Source organism: Perissodus microlepis, chromosome 3 (assembly GCF_051167445.1).
Source record: "Perissodus microlepis isolate ML-2025 ecotype Zambia chromosome 3, ASM5116744v1, whole genome shotgun sequence".
NCBI classification, from domain to species: Eukaryota; Metazoa; Chordata; class Actinopteri; order Cichliformes; family Cichlidae; genus Perissodus; species Perissodus microlepis.
In genome coordinates this window covers 3,301,042-3,315,053 of record NC_140463.1, presented here as the reverse complement: position 1 = coordinate 3,315,053, position 14,012 = coordinate 3,301,042, and the positions used below count along the sequence as shown (strand labels likewise).

At 42.2% G+C, this 14,012-nt stretch overlaps 1 protein-coding gene and 1 pseudogene across 1 annotated transcript; both read left to right on the top strand.

Moving 5' to 3' along the window:
- The first annotated feature begins 1,153 nt into the window (after positions 1-1,153).
- LOC146389461 (endoplasmic reticulum chaperone BiP-like) lies at positions 1,154-5,975 on the top strand. The gene is made up of 7 exons (XM_084914540.1): positions 1,154-1,183; positions 1,276-1,413; positions 4,124-4,236; positions 4,340-4,730; positions 4,828-5,065; positions 5,157-5,324; positions 5,464-5,975. Exons 1-7 carry the CDS (start codon positions 1,154-1,156, stop codon positions 5,973-5,975), a joined length of 1,590 nt encoding a protein of 529 aa, XP_084770666.1.
- A 6,217-nt stretch (positions 5,976-12,192) lies between these two features.
- On the top strand, positions 12,193-13,210 carry LOC146389460 (tripartite motif-containing protein 29-like; annotated as a pseudogene).
- The last annotated feature ends 802 nt before the right edge of the window (positions 13,211-14,012 follow it).

Below are 14,012 nucleotides of genomic sequence, written 5' to 3'. Positions count from 1 at the left end.
GGCCCCCACCTAATCATAAAAGCCTAAACATTCACATTCTTTCTCTCACACAGTGCCTAAGCTACGACCTTGGCTCCCTGTTTATCTGCTCCTGCTGAGATGGGGCAGAAAACTCCAGTATGTTCTGTTCTCTTCTAATCAGACAAATAAGGCGATGACTTTCTGCAAACAGTATTTCTCATAACTCAGCAGTATAATGCATCATAAAACAATATCATTCATTCACAATCAACCAGCAGTCTAATGTAATGCAACTCAGCTTAACAAATGCAATAGTTATCACCTTCTTCTAATTCAGGAGAATAATGCAAACTAAAACTACATAATAATTCACCATCTTTAATTAAGGGTCTAACATGGCATAAAATAATATTATAATCTGACAACAGTAATGGACTTCTATACATTTTACATCAGATTAAAACTTTGGGTGTGAGATTCGGATAATTATTTATTAAAAGCTCGACATTTTAAATGAGAATAAGAAAGAAAAGTATGTCTTTGTGCCCCCTTTTCTCTGTTCATGCCCTATCGGCCCCCCTGGCTAAACTTTGCTAGATCCGCCCCTGCACAGTTACCAGCCGTCAGCTACGTAGAAAAAGATCCTGGTCTAACATAAATGTAAATGCTGTAATTTGATTCTTTTAATAAACCATGTAACTTGGATGGATTCAATGCTGGCGTGACCACAGTGCACAAATCTAATGTTGCTCACAGTGGTCCACGGGACCGCTCAGGGAGTTTGTGTGTTCGCTCAAACACATGACAAATTAGAGGGAACACTGTCAGCTAGCCAAACTAAGTAACCCTACAAACGCCACTGCTGTTTACTTTACTGTCTTCATTTATGTCTGAAGTAATAGCAGAGCTGTACGTCTTAATTTCTTTCAGAAATCTTTCAGTGAGGACAGGCTATATTATATTTAGTTGGTAACTAGCAAGCTAACTCATTGCTAACTTCTAACTCCATTAAGTTTAACAAATTCCATTTTCATGGATGCCTCGATGTTTAACTTAACTGTTACACCAGCAGCAACGCTGATCATTTTATTACAGATGAAAGAATTTAGACAGTTTGTTACTCTCAGGCATGCCACTGTGATTGTTTGGGTTATGGACCTGCAGCAGAGTTTGAGCCCAGACAAGGCTAATGATGTCGGACATCAAGTACCTGCCATTCAAGGTGAGCTTGTAAACTGAAAGTAAAACTTGTTGGTTCTTTGGGTCATGTTTAAGGGAAATGTTAAATTAATATTGTTGTATATTCCTGTGAAGTTTACTGAGAAGAAGAGCAAGCCCCATATCCAGGTTGACATTGGTGGTGGCCAAGTTAAGACCTTTGCTCCTGAGGAGGTCTGTGCTATGGTGCTGACTAAGATGAAGGAGACTGCTGAGGCTTACCTTGGCGAGAAGGTACAAAAATGTCAGAGATTCTAAATCAGGGAAAAGGTAAATCTTAATTAACCCCTTTATGGGCTAATTAAGAGCGATAAGAGTGGGGACGCTCTGTTTAGCTTAACCATTTTTAAATCCCAGTAGCACTGCAACCACATAAGCTAGCGCAATGTTTGTGTTTTTTTTATTTATACATATGAAACCGGAGGAGTTGTACTTACATCTTATGCATTGTAAGTATGCAACTTGTCCTCAGTTTCCTTCCAAATATGGCTAAGCAAAGATTGCGTAAAAAGCACTTGCAGCAATAAAACATTATATTCCAGAAACACAATTTGCCAATCCCATCAGCTATATACCATATACCATAGCACTTCCCATTTTGGAAAGACGTCAGCGCCAATTATAGCATGTTCATCATTACCTGCCCAAAACCAGAAGTGACGTCATATTTTGTGGGTAACATAGTTTTTCCCTTTAAGGCATTTATAAGCCTCTACTGGTGTTTTTAAAAGTCATGTTTGACTTTTTCCTTTTTTTTTTTAGTTTTAGGGATGCTTAGACCTCAAATTGCACTGTTGGAAATAATTTATTTTGGTGAACATCCTGTTTTTTTGCAAATTTGCAATGCAATATTTATTTCCGATTTTTCCACAGTATTTAAAAGTTGGTGTATCTCAAAAATAAAGCTGTGAAGACACTCAAAATAAATTTCCTGTGACCCCACATAGTGTGTTGTAAACTCTGTGTTTGTGTATGTATGTGCGAGCACGTGAGTACCTTTATGTGCGTGTACCTGTGTGTTTATGTGAGTCCATGTGAGTGACTGTGCGTGTGATTGTGTGTGCGTCATAACAGTTAAAGCACTGTGTGTGTGTCTCTGTGTATGTGACTGTTTTTTGTTAGAAAACAAATCACATTGTTACATGTTAAATTACACAAAATGTCAGAAATCTGCACTGTCATGAACAAAAATTTAAACCTAATTTTTCATGATTTGTTGGATTAACCCACTGAGGTCTGAAATACAACCGGCCATTTTTGACTCCTTTGGAGTTTACGTTTGTATTTCACCCTCAAATTGTTTCATTTTATTTTTTTCCCCTTGCCTTGTTTGGTATCATTCTTTTCAGCTCAACTGAATTTAGTTGTTTTTTCACTGACACACTGCATTAGTACTACTGATCTGAAATCACACAAAGAACTTAAAATCCTAGCAGTATTTTTTACTGTAAAAATAAAACCCCACAGACATGTTGAGTAAATTTTTACAACTTGAAATGCAAATATAAATTGTACATTTTGTAAACATATACAACTATTTATCTAAAAATGCAGCCAATACACCTGCTGTTTCTTTCATTTTGTACAACCATTTAAAAATATTACTAAAACTAAAATGAGAGAACAATCAGGTTTCACAATAAGATGCCTCACAAATGATGTGTGCCAGTAAAAAAAAGTTTGTCCACCAAAAGACAGAGAAGAACAGCACAGGGAGGCCTGACAACAGGCGGTGTATCACTCTGCTGGTTTTCTACTTCGTGACAGTGTTTACGTTGCAAATGTGCCTCTGTGACATTCATTAGTACCCTCACTGACACACAAAACAAGACGACTACACAACAGAATAGCTACACAAGACAACACAAAAGTATACACTCCACACTAAACGTCACAAATCTCCCACATCTAAAAACTCTCTCTCTCTCTCGCTCGCAAGCTCTGTCTCGCTGGCGTTACCGTCACTCCCCAAACTTTTCCCTCTTCCTAAGCAACCAAATCCCACATGTTGACTTTTTTTTAATTGGTCGACATGGTGCATTTTTCCACCGATAGGAAAGAGGTGGCTTTTTTCCTTTCTTTACTGTTTTCGCGCTGTCCTTAGAAAACGTTTAAAACACACACAATGGCTTATGTATATTATCATAACTCTGGATTTACTGGCCTGTAATTAAAATTTAAAAACTTTAAAGTCTGAACTTTCAATGTGGACTTAAATAGAGACTCTTGTTGAGAGACAGCATGTTGCTATGTCAGCTTAGATCAGTCATGTGATTTGGAGGTGCAGCGTGTCCGTGGACCACAGAGGGCTAAAAACACTCACCTTCCTTCCATTTCCAGAGTGTAACATCCAACCACCTGTGTAAAATCTGAAATTCCCACGGTGTTGTTCAAAATGTGCTCTGGCACAATCAGAAGCATCGCTTGCTACTGAAAACAAGAAAAAAGTCAGTCCTGCTATGGGCTGAACCATTTGTTAATGGTGTGGGGGGGGGAGGACACTATCCAATATATTCAGTTTTAGCATTTATATTCACTGTTGACTGTAACTACGCTCAAACTGTTAATGCTATCTTATTTTAATAAACAACACTGTCATATGCAAAACTGGGGTGGCACGGAATCATTTTAGGGTGGCACTTGCCACCCCATGCCACCCTTCTAGATCCGCCCCTGCACACATTCTCAGGTCTATAACTAAACCAAACTGAAACACACAGACAGATCCTTCCCTATTCCTCTGATCTACTGCTGGAACCTCTCATCTAAGCTAATAATTCTTTTCTTGTAGTCACAATAGCAACTTGAAATATTCCCAAAAATTGCACTACAGCATGTAAAAATATAAAGTTAAGCTGTTGCGGACTTGGCTCTATGGTAGGTCTTACAGGGTTAAAGAGTTAAATGGTCTATCATAATATCTAACTTTATTCTTTTTCCTCAGGTCACACATGCTGTGGTCACTGTCCCAACCTACTTCAATGATGCCCAGCGCCTGGCCACTAAGGATGCTGGTACAATTGCTGGTCTGAATGTTGTGAGAATCATCAATGAGGCGTAAGCATCCAGTCAAAAATGAATTTGGTCATCTGCAATTTGAAACTGCAAAACAATGTCCCTGCCCTCCCATTGAAAAATAAATTCTTACTGTATTCTTTAGAACTGCTGCTGGTATTGCTTATGGCCTGGACAAGAAGGATGGAGCGAAGAACATTCTTGTCTTCGATCTGGGCGGTGGCAGCTTTGATGTTTCTATTCTAACCATTGACAACGGTGCATTCCAAGTGATAGCCACCAATGGTGACACTCATCTGGGAGGTGAGGACTTTGACCAGCGTGTCATGGAGCACTTTTTTGAGCTGTACAAGAAGAAGACTGGCAAAGATGTGCACAAAGACAACTGTGCTGTGCAGAAGCTGCGTCGCGAGGTTGAGAAGGCAAAGAGGGCACTGTCTGCCCAGCACCAAGCCCGCATTGAGATTGAGTACTTCTTTAAGGGACAAGACTTCTCTGAGACCCTGACTCGTTCCAAGTTTGAGGAGCTGAACAGGGTAAGATATTAATTCGGTTTTGAAAATATTATGTATCAAATCCTAATGCAAAAGCGGTTGAACAAGCTTTTTAACTTGTGTGTTCTTTAAAACCCAGGACCTGTTCCAGTCCACCCTGAAGCCTGTACAGATAGTGCTGAAAGATGCTGAATTTAACAAGTCTGACATTGATGAGATTGTCCTGGTTGGAGGCTCCACCCGTATCCCCAAAATCCAGCAGCTGGTGAAGGAGTTTTTCAATGGCAAAGAGCCATGTAGAGGCATTAACCCTGATGAGGCTGTGGCATACGGAACTGCTGTGCAGGCTGGTGTGCTTTCTGGAGAGGAGGACACTGGTGAGTCATGACTCTTACAAATATTTTATTAAATAGGGTTGAGCTTTCAAATGTGATCAAATGTTAACTAAACCTTTTCCTTCACTTGCAGGTAATGTGCTTCTTATGGATGTGTGCCCTATGACCCTTGGTATCGAAACAGTTGGGGGAGTAATGATCAAGCTGATACCCAGGAACACAGTGGTGCCCATCAAAGAAGCCAAGATATTTACTACACCCTCTGATAACCAGACAGCTGTCACCATCAAAGTCTATGAAGGTAAGAGCTTGGATTTTGTTTTTTTAAAGTTGCCAAATAGTGTTTTTATAAAAATAATCCAATGACAAGACATGTGTGACACTGGAATTTAACGTTCCACAAGTCTAATTGTGACTGTTTTTCTTTTTCTTTTTTTTAGGTGAGCATCCTTTGACCAAAGACAACCATTTCCTGGCTACCTTTGATCTGACTGGCATCCCTCCTGCTCCTCGTGAAGTACCGCAGATTGAAGTCACCTTTGAGATTAATATCAATGGCATTTTATGTGTCACTGCTGAGGACAAGGCCACAGGCAACAAGAACAAGATCATAACTGACCAGAACTGGCTAACACCTGAGGACATCAAACGCATGGTGAATGACGCCGAGCACTTTGCTGAAGAAGACAGGAAGCTGAAGGAGAGGATCAATGCTCACAATGAGCTGGAAGGCTACGCATACTCCCTGAAGAACCAGATTGAATCCATTGAGAAGGCAGTGGAGGAGAACATTGAGTGGTTGGAGTCCCACCAAGATGCTGACCAGGATGACTTCCAGACCAAGAAGAAGGATCTTGAGGAGGTGGTTCAATCCATTATCAGTAAGATCTGTGGTAGTGCAGGTGGTCCACCAGCAGAGGGCAGTAAGCAAAACGAGAAGGATGAGTTGTAGGCAGGTTTGAAGTCTTAACATTCCTTGGCCCTCTGGCATGTTGGTGTACATATTGAACTAATTGCACTGAAATTGTGACAGAAGTGGTTGGGAAGGGGCTAACAATAACAAGTGACCATACTGAATGTAGCTGACGCTAAAATGTTTGTGTGGGTTGCCATGACACCAGAAGCGCGTAATAACTGGTTGAGATGGATGTCATATGTGCTATTGATATTATTTTACTTGTTTCTAGTTTTCACAGCGCTCCATGATTGTGAGAGGAATAAAAAAGAATTGTGGACATCAGTACGAGGCGTTCTTTTGACCAGAGTCGATACACTGAATTTCCTGATATACTTTAAAATAAGTTTCAGTGTGTGGCTGTAACTAAGGTGGTGGACCAGGTTGGTAGGTATCTTGCCCAAGATACCCATGCTGCTAATGATGCTTCTATGTGTTAATGATAGATAACGATAAGATAGATAAGAAAGATAAGATAGAGGATGCTGATTGTTAACTTGCTCTTTATGTACGCCAGTATAGTAAAACAGGCCAGCTTTCAGTCATAAAGTGTGTGAAAGGTCAAAGATTGCTGAGCAAGACAGGAAACTGTGCAGAATAGGACGCTTTGTGCAGAGCTGCAAAAGAACAGGATGCAGACAGGAAGTGGAACTAGGCAGAATGTAGCGCAGAAGTTGTTTTAAACAAAACTGTGTGTGACGTGTGAGTGCCAAAATAACAGACTATATTATACGCATCCAGCTTAATACTTCAGATCTGCAGAGCAAGGGTGTAGATTTGGCATGGATGGAAGGGACATGTCCCCACCAATATCCAGCGACTATTGAATTGTCCCCACCTATAATTTGATCTCTTCAAGTAAAGAAAAACAAACCTGATACAAAGACAAAAAAAACGATCTGTCAACGTCTCATTCACCTAGCGGTGCAGAAAGAGTTAAATTACGTTCTCTACTGGAGTCCTACCTCCTGTGAAAAATATGGCCAATGTGATTGGCTGTGCCTTTCAGGGAGCTCTGTTTAGTTTTAGAAGCGGTAAGGCTGCGCTGCGAGGACCTGAAAGGAGGAGAGGACGATGGCAGCAAAAAGGAAGAACCTGGATATAAGAATTTAATTAAAAACTTTTAAATACATTCTTTTTTTCATAGTATAATCTTCACGTGCTTCATCCGAAGCACACTTTCTGTGTACTCACTACCTAATTTATAGCCAAAGTATTCACTCGCTGTCTCTGTACTGTTTCGCTAGCTTAGCTTAGCTTGTAGCCGACTCGTTAGCACCATGGCTACTTCACCTGTCCCTCCTGCACTTTCTTGCTCATTGTGTCAGATGTTTAGTTACTCCTCGGCCTCCTTTAGCAGTAATGATATCTGTAACAAATGTAGCATATTTGCAGCTCTGGAGGCCAGTATTACTGAATTGGAGACTCGGCTTCGCACCCTTCATTCACCCGTAGCTAGCCAGGCCCCTGTAGCTGGTGCAGCCGAAGATAGCGTAGGCCCCGCTAGCTGCTCCCCGGCAGACCCCAAGCAGCTGGGGAAAGAGGGCAGCTGGGTGACAGTGAGGAGGAAGCATAGTCCTAAACAGAAGTCCCAGGTACACCACCAACCTCTTCATGTGTCTAACCGTTTTTCCCCACTCGGCGACACACCCGCCGGGGGTCAAACTCTGGTAATTGGTGATTCTGTTCTCAGACATGTGAAGCTAGAGACACCGGCAACCATAGTCAATTGTCTTCCAGGGGCCAGAGCAGGCGACTTTGAAGGGAATTTAAAACTGCTGGTTAAGGGTAAACGTAAATTCAGTAAAATCATAATTCACGTCGGCAGTAATGACACCCGGTTACGCCAATCGGAGGTCACTAAAATCAATATCGAATCGGTGTGTAACTTTGCCAAAACAATGTCGGACTCTGTAGTTTTCTCTGGTCCCCTCCCCAATCAGACCAGGAGTGACATGTTTAGCCGCATGTTCTCCTTAAATTGCTGGCTGTCTGAGTGGTGTCCCAGAAACGATGTGGGCTTCATAGATAATTGGCAAACATTCTGGAGGAAACCTGGCCTTGAGAGACGGCATCCATCCCACTTTGGATGGAGCAGCTCTCATTTCTAGAAATATGGACAAATTTATTAAACCCCCCAAAATATGACTATCCAGAGTTGGGACCAGGAAGCAGAGTTGCAGTCTTACACGCCTCTCTGCAGCTTCTCTCCTCCTGCTACCCACCCAAAAACCCATCTCCATAGAGACTGTGTCAGCTTCCAAAAAGACAAAAAACAAACTAAAAACCAGCAACAAACAACTTAAACATAAACAATTACAAAGAAGGAACAGTACAGTATCCACATCTGAACCAAAGAGTAAAACAGTGAAATGTGGATTATTAAATATTAGGTCTCTCTCCTCCAAGTCTCTGTTAGTACATGACTTAATAATTGATCAGCAAATTGATTTACTCTGCCTTACAGAAACCTGGTTGCAGCAGGATGATTATGTTAGTTTAAATGAATCAACACCCCCGAGTCATTCTAACTACCAGAAACCTCGAAGCACAGGCCGAGGGGGCGGTGTGGCAGCAATTTTTCACACCAGCCTATTAATCAACCAAAGACCCAGACATACTTTTAATTCATTTGAAAGCCTGATGCTTAGCCTCGTCCACCCCAGCTGTAAAACTCAGAAACCAGTCTTACTTGTTATCATCTATCGTCCACCTGGGCCTTGCACAGAGTTTCTGTCTGATTTCTCAGACTTTTTATCTAATTTAGTTCTGAGCTCAAATAAAATAATTATTGTAGGTGATTTTAACATCCATGTAGATGCTAAAAATGACAGCCTCAACATGGCACTTAATCTGTTATTGTTATTGTTAAAAGAACCCACCCACCACTTTAATCACACTCTAGATCTTGTTTTAACATATGGCATAGAAACTGAACATTTAACAGTGTTTTCTGAAAACCCTCTCCTGTCTGATCATTTCCTGATAACATTTACATTTACAATAATTGATTACACAGCGGTGGAGAGTAGATTTTATCAAAGTAGATGTCTTTCTGAAAGCGCTGTAACTAAGTTTAAGAATATAATCCACCCACTGTTATCATCTTCAATGCCCTGTACCAACACAGAGTAGAGCAGCTATCTGAACGCTACCCCAACAGAGATCGATTATCTTGTTAATAATTTTACCTCCTCACTACGTATGACTCTGGATACTGTATGTTGTAAACTAAGGCCTCAAATCAGAAGTGCCTGACTCCGCGGTATAATTTTCAAACACGTACCCTAAAGCAGATGACTCGTAAGCTGGAGAGGAAATGGCGTGTCACAAATTTAGAGGATCATCATTTAGCCTGGAGAAATAGTTTGCTGCTTTATAAGAAAGCCCTCCGCAAAGCCAGAACATCTTACTATTCGTCACTGATTGAAGAAAATAAGAACAACCCCAGGTTTCTCTTCAGCACTGTAGCCAGGCTGACAAACAGTCAGAGCTCTGTTGAGCTAACAATCCCTTTAACATTAACTAGTAATGACTTCATGAACTTCTTCACAAATAAAATTTTTATCATTAGAGAAAAAATGACCAATAATCATCCCACAGATGTAATATTATCTACAGCTACTCTTAGTACCATTGATGTTAAGTTAGACTCTTTTTCTCCAATTGATCTTTCTGAGTTAACTTCAATAATTACTTCCTCCAAACCATCAACGTGTCTTTTAGACCCCATTCCTACAAAACTGCTCAAAGAAGTCCTGCCATTAATTAATGCTTCGATCTTAAATATGATCAACCTATCTCTAATAATCGGCTATGTACCACAGGCCTTCAAGGTGGCTGTAGTTAAACCTTTACTCAAAAAGCATCTCTAGACTATACTGCTGAGTTATAAGAAATGCTGTTTGTGTAGAATTATGGCCTTCCTTTTCTGATTACAAAGAGAACAGAACATACCGTAGAGGTTTTTTGCCCCATCTCATCAGGAGGAGATAAAACAGGAAGCCAAGGCCATCACTTAGACGCCGTAAGACAGAAAGAATGTGAATGCTTAGTCTGGAGGGGGGCTGAAGCTATAAGAATGTGAGAAATAGTCAGACACTTTGAGATCCATGGGAGCGTGTCGTGCAGGGAGCATCTCCCTTCTAGAAGTAATAAAGTGTTAAATGGTCTACTGAGCAGTGTTTTGTCTTCCCTCGGATGCCTCTGAGGAATCAAAAGAACTGGGTGATGTGTTGATATTAACACTGGTTAAATAAAGGTTAAATAAAAAAATTGAAAAGTTCTAAAGTCATTTTCACAACTACTTACTCCCCAAATTAAAGACAATATTAGTAAAGAAAATACATGACTTTAAAAAGCTTAATTGCTTGGTTCTTCTGGTTCAGGTGAAGTAAGTAAGCCAGAGGACCGGATGGAGCTGATCTTGATGGAGCAGTTAATTGTGCAGCTTCATGCATAGACTGCACAGTAGGTCACATTGCCATCAGCCAGCCAGCCTGGACGCTTCTGTGACCTTGGCCGAAGTTTTCATCTCTTTGTGGCCGAGTGAGGCAGCAGGGGCTCCACAGAGGAGACTTCGGGGCAAATCACCACTGCAGCCCACTGCCACGGAGCAGGGGCCACCAACTGGCACTAACCTGCTTCCCTCTGCTCTTTTTCCCTAGCCCTTAAACACCCTCCCTGGGTCTGAGAGGGAATACAGTGTACTGGCAAGGTGCCAAGAGGGTATATGCCAGGCCTTGGTAGAAACCGGATGAATGCAGCCCCTGATTCACTAAACCATTGCTGAGGCAGTGTGGTTGGTGGTTAGGTGTGTGCATGGGGACATACAAGAATATCCCATAGTACCGCTGCAAAATAAATAAAAGGAAAAAACACCTAGAGTAAAGGCTGCAGTTAGCAGCAGATTCCCCGGGGTTTAATAACCTGTCGGGGCAATGTTTGGGGATGAGTTCACAACCTTTAGCGGCGTGTAGCGTCTGTGCTGCACTCAGCAGCGCTGACCCTGGGGAGAAGAAGATGGTAGAGCCTTCTCCTGAGGACCCGGGCCCAGGCCTTGTCGTCAGGCCCCAGTCATATTGTACACCGTGAGGCAGCACAGATCGACCTGCATTTTGTATTGATTAAAGATAGGGTGCACTGAGTCGTGACACTCACACAGAAAAGGAAAATAACCAGTTGTTGGTGCCTAAAAGCTGCTGAGAAATTATTTTCCAAGTGGCTGATTATAACCCGATGGCGGGGCATATGGGAATTTAGAAAAAAGTTGGGAGCGAATAATGGCCTGATTTTATTTGCTGGCCATGCAGATGTGCACCGATGGTATGAGTCCTGCCCGGAATGTCAGTTGATTAACCAGCCAGCCATTCCAAATGCGCTATTGCACCCATTATCATCAATGGAGATCCCATTTGAGCACATTGGCATGGACCACATCGGGCCATTTCACTGGAGTGAGTGGCTCCCCGGCCTAAGATGGGGGATGGGGTATTTGATGGGGTTTGATTTGTGGCTTAGCTGCAGGTGAGATGTGGAGCTGTGAGTTCAGGGCATGGGGTCTGGGGAGGCTGACTCACACACCTCACATCTTCATGTAATTATATCCCCCTTTTAAAGATGTTGCAAGGAAAAGAGTGGAGAGTGCTAAAGAAATGTGGCAAGTGGAAAACGGCATCTTTAAAATTTGTAAATAAAAGAACGTTTAACAAACTGCAATGTTGTGGTCATCAGGTATTTTATATTCACAGTTATGTTAGCCAGCATATGTCATTTATTAATGCAGCAGCCTCTGCTGTTGTGACAGCTGCGGCTTTAGAATCTGATCATGTGACTAAAACCATGATGTTTATGTCCAGTGTTCATTAATGCTGGATGTTTTTTTACATTTATTTATATAAAAGAAAGGGTTAACAAGCTTAAAAGTTGAGATGAGTGGTAAATAAAAGGGTTAAACACACAGTATTGCTCTCAAACCGCTCCTCTTCCTGGAGTGAAGCACAGCCTGATAACCCTCCCTTTTCTTCCTGCTCTTAAACACAGCACCTCCTCTCTGTCAATGTGTTTCCTCGTTCCCTTCCCTTCGGATCTGCACGTTGAACATGGGTGTAACCAACATGTGGTGACCTGTAAGAGCTGACAGGCTCCATTCACTGCAGAAACACATGTTGTTGAGATCAGAGTTCAGACTAGTTTCAGTTATAAGAAAGAGAAACTCACACAGTCACTGACACTGAGAGGAGAAATGGCACAGAAAGGAGTTCAGCTGGACCAAGAAACCTTCTCTTGTTCCATCTGTTTGGATCTACTGAAGGATCCGGTGGCTATTCCCTGTGGACACAGCTACTGCATGAACTGTATTAAAACGCACTTTGATGAAGAGGACAGGAAGGGAATCCACAGCTGCCCTCAGTGCAGGAAGACTTTCACACCGAGGCCTGTCCTGGAGAAAAACACCATGTTAGCAGCTTTAGTGGAGCAGCTGAAGACGACTGGACTCCAAGCTGCTCCAGCTGATCTCTGCTATGCTGGACCTGAATATGTGGCCTGTGATGTCTGCACTGGGAGGAAGCTGAAAGCCATCAAGTCCTGTTTATCTTGTCCAGCCTCTTACTGTGAGAAACACCTCCAACCTCACTATGATGCAGCTCCATTAAAGAAACACAAGCTGGTGGCCCCCTCAAAGAAGCTCCAGGAGAACATCTGCTCTCGTCATGATGAGGTGATGAAGATTTTCTGTTGTACTGATCAGCAGAGTATCTGTTATCTCTGCACAATGGATAAACATAAAGGCCATGAAACAGTCCCAGCTGCAGCAGAAAGGACTGAGAAGCAGAAGGAGCTCGAGATGAGACGAGTAAACATCCAGCAGAGAATCCAGGAGCGAGAGAAAGATGTGAAGCTGCTTCAACAGGAGGTGGAGGCCATCAATGGCTCTGCTGATAAAGCAGTGGAGCACAGTGAGAAGATGTTTACTGAGCTGATCCGTCTCATCCAGAAAAGAAGCTCTGATGTGAAGCAGCAGGTCAGATCCCAGCAGGAAACTGAAATGAGTCGAGTCAAAGAGCTTCAGGAGAAGCTGGAGCAGGAGATCACTGAGCTGAAGAGGAAAGACGGCGAGCTGGAGCAGCTCTCACACATAGAGGATCACAACCAGTTTCTACACAACTACCCCTCACTGTCAGCACTCAGTGAGTCTACACACTCATCCAGCATCAATATTCGTCCTCTGAGGTACTTTGAGGATGTGACAGCAGCTGTGTCAGAGACCAGAGATAAACTACAGGACATTCTCACAGAGGAATGGACAAACATCTCACTGACACTCACTGAAGTGGATGTTTTACTGTCACCACCAGAGCTAAAGACCAGAGCTGGATTCTTAAAATATTCACGTGAAATCACACTGGATCCAAACACAGCAAACACACATCTGTTATTATCTGGGGGGAACAGAAAAGCAACAAGAATGGAACAACAACAGTCTTATTCTGATCATCCAGACAGATTCACTGCATGGTGTCAGGTCCTGAGTAGAGAGAATCTGACTGGACGTTGTTACTGGGAGGTGGAGTGGAGAGGTAGAGCAGTTTGTGTAGCAGTCACATACAAGAATATCAGTAGAGCAGGGAGTTCAGATGAATGTGGATTTGGATGGAATGACAAATCCTGGGCATTACGTTGTGACACAAACAGTAACAAATTTTTTCACAACAAAGTACAAACCATCCTTTCAGGTCCTCGGTCCTCCACAATAGGAGTGTACCTGGATCACAGAGCAGGTATTCTGTCTTTCTACAGCGTCTCTGAAACCATGACTCTCCTCCACAGAGTCCAGACCACATTCAATCAGCCGCTCTATGCTGGAGTTTTTCTTGGACTTGGAGACACTGCAGAGTTGATTAAAATCAAATAGAAAGAGAAGAGAGGTTTATGTTGATCCCTGACCATTATATGTACTTGTGTAGTTTTTAAATGAGGCGTTACATTTTAGAAGTTTAGAAATTCAGTGCTCCATTGATTAGGGATGGGTAT